At 37.0% G+C, this 4,497-nt stretch overlaps 1 protein-coding gene across 1 annotated transcript in view; it reads left to right on the top strand.

The window, feature by feature from the left end:
• Window positions 1–75: 75 nt before the first annotated feature.
• The window catches only part of LOC110441179, a 17,043-nt gene continuing 12,621 nt past the window's right edge, over window positions 76–4,497 (top strand). Inside the window, exons 1-2 of the mRNA XM_021484276.1 lie at window positions 76–419; window positions 1,230–1,415. Of these exons, the coding sequence (XP_021339951.1) occupies window positions 278–419; window positions 1,230–1,415 (328 nt within the window). The 5' untranslated portion in view covers window positions 76–277. The remainder of the gene's footprint in view (window positions 420–1,229; window positions 1,416–4,497) is intronic.

Raw genomic sequence — 4,497 nt, 5'->3', positions numbered from 1 at the left:
CGACAATTAAATCGCACATTAGTACGAACTATGTGCGGACAGTGTGCGCACGCTATTTGAGGTGCGTTGTGCAGTCACACAACTGTAATTGATATTAAATGAAATATCACCAGTTGTTGATGCAGTTATTATTAAACTTATACATCCATGTGATGTAATGAAGTTCCTTGTTAAGCGTCCTTGACAAATACATGTTTTAATGCTTTGTTAATCTTGTCTAAATGTTGTCAAAATTACATTAAATTTACACTGTAATAAATACTTATTTCTTCAAGGGATGCCAAACGAAACGCCTGCCAAACTAGAATGCAAGTTTCAGGGACGTTACATTAACCCAAACTTACCAGTAATGTGTACCTGTCAAATGCAAAAGCAGTGCCCAGAAGTCAACGGCAGAATAAAAGGGACTGGAGGTTCAGGTATGAACGTCATAATACATAAAACAATCCAAATTGACACACGTTACATACTATTGTATTGTCTTTATTACACAAATCATCTTTTCAAACATTTTCAAAATTGGTGTCGTGCTTCGATCGTTTTTTGTACTTAATTTAAACGTTTATGTGCAATATGGCTTCATTTGATAAGCATCTTATGACGCAATATCAGGTACCATTAGTAAAACATGAAATGATAATTTGTAGCAGCTCAAATAAGCTAAGCCGTTACTTGTTGGTTAAATTCCAGAGCTTTTTTTATCACATTGCCAGAGTAAAGGATCGAATGCGCTAAAGTGTTTCTCTTTCTCTTTGAATATGGGAGATACCTTATTAGAAACAGTTTGGAAGTTTGAGATTTATTTGTGAAATTTCTCAATAAAGTTATGGATTGTTTCTGTCAGATATTTTGTTCTGACAAATAAAGTTTGAATACAAAATTTGTGTGGCCTGTCATTATCGAGAAATTTGCCCATCTGACTGTGACCGTCTGCATTTGATATTGAGTTGTAGGGAGAACCTTGCGTCCCGATGACACAAAAGTGTCCTGAGGACGTTTGCATGGAATCAAAAATATACTATCAGCCGGTTGACAGGATATGAGTTAATATCAGCGATGTAGTGTGGTTTAATGGTGACTGTTAATCTCTGTGTTGACAATTGTGATATGAAACTGACCATTTATCCTGTCTTGTGTTTTTGCTTTTATATTTGATTAAATATATTAATATGAATTTCATTTGTTCTGAAGTTAGTTTAGTGTTTTATTAATTCATATTTACACTTCAGGATGTATTTACCTAAAGTTTACAATCAGCGAGGCGAAGACGCCACACCAATTGTCTGCATTGTACCTGGCGGAGATTCTGAAGACCAGACTAGAAAATCGGCAGATTGTACTGAAGGATGAGTCAGACCAACCTCTTGTACTGAAGCATTCACCGAGAGTGATGATACCAACAGAGAATCCGACAGGTTTGTGGATTTGTCTGATGGCAGTAATTTAGAGTAAATGATTGTATCAGAATCTCGATATTTAAGGATTGAACTGTATTCTAAGGGTAATTGTAGTTGTCCGTCGTCCGTCAACTTTTTCTTTAAAACGCTTCCAGTCCCGAACAGCTATATTGATGTTGACCAAAGGGGACTCAGTTTTGTATTAACTGTGGGGGTTGCCCCTCTACGTGCTGAAGGGTGGGATCCAATAGGGAAAGTTACGGTTTAAACCTTTAAAATTCTCCTTCTTCTGAACCATTTGAGGGATTTTATCCAGGTGCCGACTAAACAACATAAATTAGGATGAGTCGGACGAACCTCTTGTTATGAAGAATTCCCCGAGAGTAATGATACCAACGAAGAATCCGACTGGTTTGTGGATTTGTTTGATGGCATTAATTAGAATAAATGATTGTGTTTCAGACCTAGAGGTGCCGACTAAACAACAGATATTTGGCCATATGAAACCGAAATTAAAGTTAAGAACAGGGAAACATTAAAAATATGTCTATTGAAACAAAATGATTTGTTTTGTTTGGCTGAAATGAAATCAAAGTATAACATTTAAATTCCATTTTTAGAAAGAGACCATCCGTTAAATCCAAATCATAGACGTAATTTCGAGTTAATAATGTTTACAACTATTGAATCCAGAAATGCATGACTTCTAATATTGTGCTTATCTTTAACATTAATGATTGACATATGTATTTAGAAAATTACATTTACACACATATTTGTAACAACCCATTCAACAACATTGTCTTCATTTACTTTTTTGATCACAATCTTTGATTAAATGAAACACATTTAAGCATTTAACAGATGTCGATACTTTTAAGCTTATATAACGTTGTTTTAAAGTGAATGGACATTGTCTTCTTTTTTTATCATAATCTGTTCAGACAACTCTAATTAAATGAAACATACTTAAGCATTTAAAGAATGTCAATCAGAGGAGGCAAATGATTATAAGTTAATATGACGTCGATTTAAGGGGATTTATTTTTTATTTTTCAAGGAAATGTTAAAGTTTTATATGCTGGCAATCATTGTCAATCGGATCCCTGTTTTAAGAATCTCGCTATTTAAGGATTGAACTGTATTCTAAGCGTAATCGTAGTTGTCCGTCGTCCGTCAACTTTTTCTATGAAACGCTTCTTGTCCCGAACAGCTATATTGATTTTGACCAAAGTTTTGTATTAACTGTGGGGTTGCCCCTCTACGTGCTGAAGAGTAGGACCCAATAGTGAAATTTAAGGTTTAAACCTATTTTATCTAAAGATGGCCTGCAGCAATCTTGGGCAAACGGTACTCATGTTTCTGTATACGTAGGGTGTGGTCCCTCTAGGTGATTAGGGGCGGGGTCCAATAGGGGAATGTGAGGTTAATATCTTTAAAATTCTTCTTCTTCTGTACCATTAAAGGGATTACATACAGGTTTTGCCTGGGACGTCCTTGGACCCTCTAGGTGCTGTGGGGTGGACCCAATAGAGGTATTTGAGGTTTAAACCTTTTAAATCCTTCTTCTCCTGTACTATTGGAGGGACTTTATCCAAATTTGGGACTAAATGTTGTATAAATTGAGGGTGTTGCCCCTCTGGGTGCTGATGGTCGGGGACCGATAGGGGAATTTGAAGTTAAAATCTTCAAAATTGTTCTTCTTCTATAAGATTGGAAGGTTTTATCCAAAGTTGGCATGAAACGTCCTTGGGCAAAAGGGACAGAATTTGTATAAACGGAGGATGTTGTCCCTCTTGATGACAGATTGTACCCAAAAGGGGAATTAGAGGTTCAAATCTTCATAATCATTCTTCTTCAGTATGATTAAAGTTATTTTAGCCAAATTGTTTCCAGAACATCATTTTGCAAGGGGGACTCAATTTGTCTTAACTTAGTGTGGACTCCCTGGGATTCAAGGGGAATGGTCCAGTCGCGGGTATATAGTAATATATTTAAAATCCTTTTCCCTTAGTTTATGTGGAGGGATTTTAACCAAATTCTGTGTAGAGCATCCTTGGGCAAAGGGGACTTCAATTGTATAAATAGATGATTACTTTACGGAGGCAGATGGGCGGGCCCAATAGGGGGTATTGAGGAAAATCCATCCCAATTCCAGGGGGCAGAAAGAAGGGATCTAAGGAGAGGCGGGTGATGCTGAGAGATAAAACCAATATTTGGAAATAGTTGCAGTGTTATATGTAATAAGAATAATTGTCTATGGTTGCTTTATTATCAAGTCGAGCGATAAAGGACCTCTGGGCGTCTTGTTGTGTATTTTTTTATCATCAATGAGAAAAAAGGGTCCGTCCTTGCCCTAGGGACTGGAGGGGTTGGGCCCAAATGGAAAAAATAGTTAAAAATTATAAAAAACCAAAACATATCATCAAGCTTAAGAAGTACTACAATGACATGCCCTTAATGGATCGAAAGGATCAAGTGCTTTAACTGAATTGAAAAATTCATTATCCCTGGGTTATCTTCTCTCCCTTTGGTAGAGGGTGCAATGTTATAGTTTATCTTAATAAATAACACTTCGGGGTATATTTTATCTCTTCTAAGCAAGAAATTATTCAGACTTGGTTGGCATAATTATTATGAATTAGCAATTAAATGGTAAAAATAATATCCTGTCTCACCCAAAGGGCCAGAAGGGTGGTGCATAATATACTCGTCATAGATGGAAAGTCCTTAGGTGCATTGACTAAATTGTAAACTGCATTACTCCTAGGAAATTCGCTCTCCTATTAGGAGAGTGTAAAGTTTACTCTAGTTAATTTAGGTTATGTAAACAATACTTTTTAGGTCACCTGAGCTTTGCTCAAGTGACCTATTCCAATCGCTTTTCGTCCGTTGTCGTCCGTTGTCGTCCGTCGTCGTCCGTCGTGCGTCGTGCTTCGTGCGTAAACTTTTACATTTTCAACTTCTTCTCAAGAACCAGTGGATGGATTTTTTTCAAACTTGGTCAGAATCATCCTTGGTAGATGAGGCTTCAAAATTGTAAAATTGGGATTCCTACCCCAACCCCTGGGGCCAGGGCGGGGCCCCAAAGGGAAAATTA

This window comes from Mizuhopecten yessoensis, unplaced genomic scaffold (assembly GCF_002113885.1).
Source record: "Mizuhopecten yessoensis strain PY_sf001 unplaced genomic scaffold, ASM211388v2 scaffold715661, whole genome shotgun sequence".
Lineage (NCBI taxonomy): Eukaryota > Metazoa > Mollusca > Bivalvia > Pectinida > Pectinidae > Mizuhopecten > Mizuhopecten yessoensis.
Note: the sequence above shows the minus strand (reverse complement) of the source record. Positions and strands in the feature narration are given on the sequence as shown.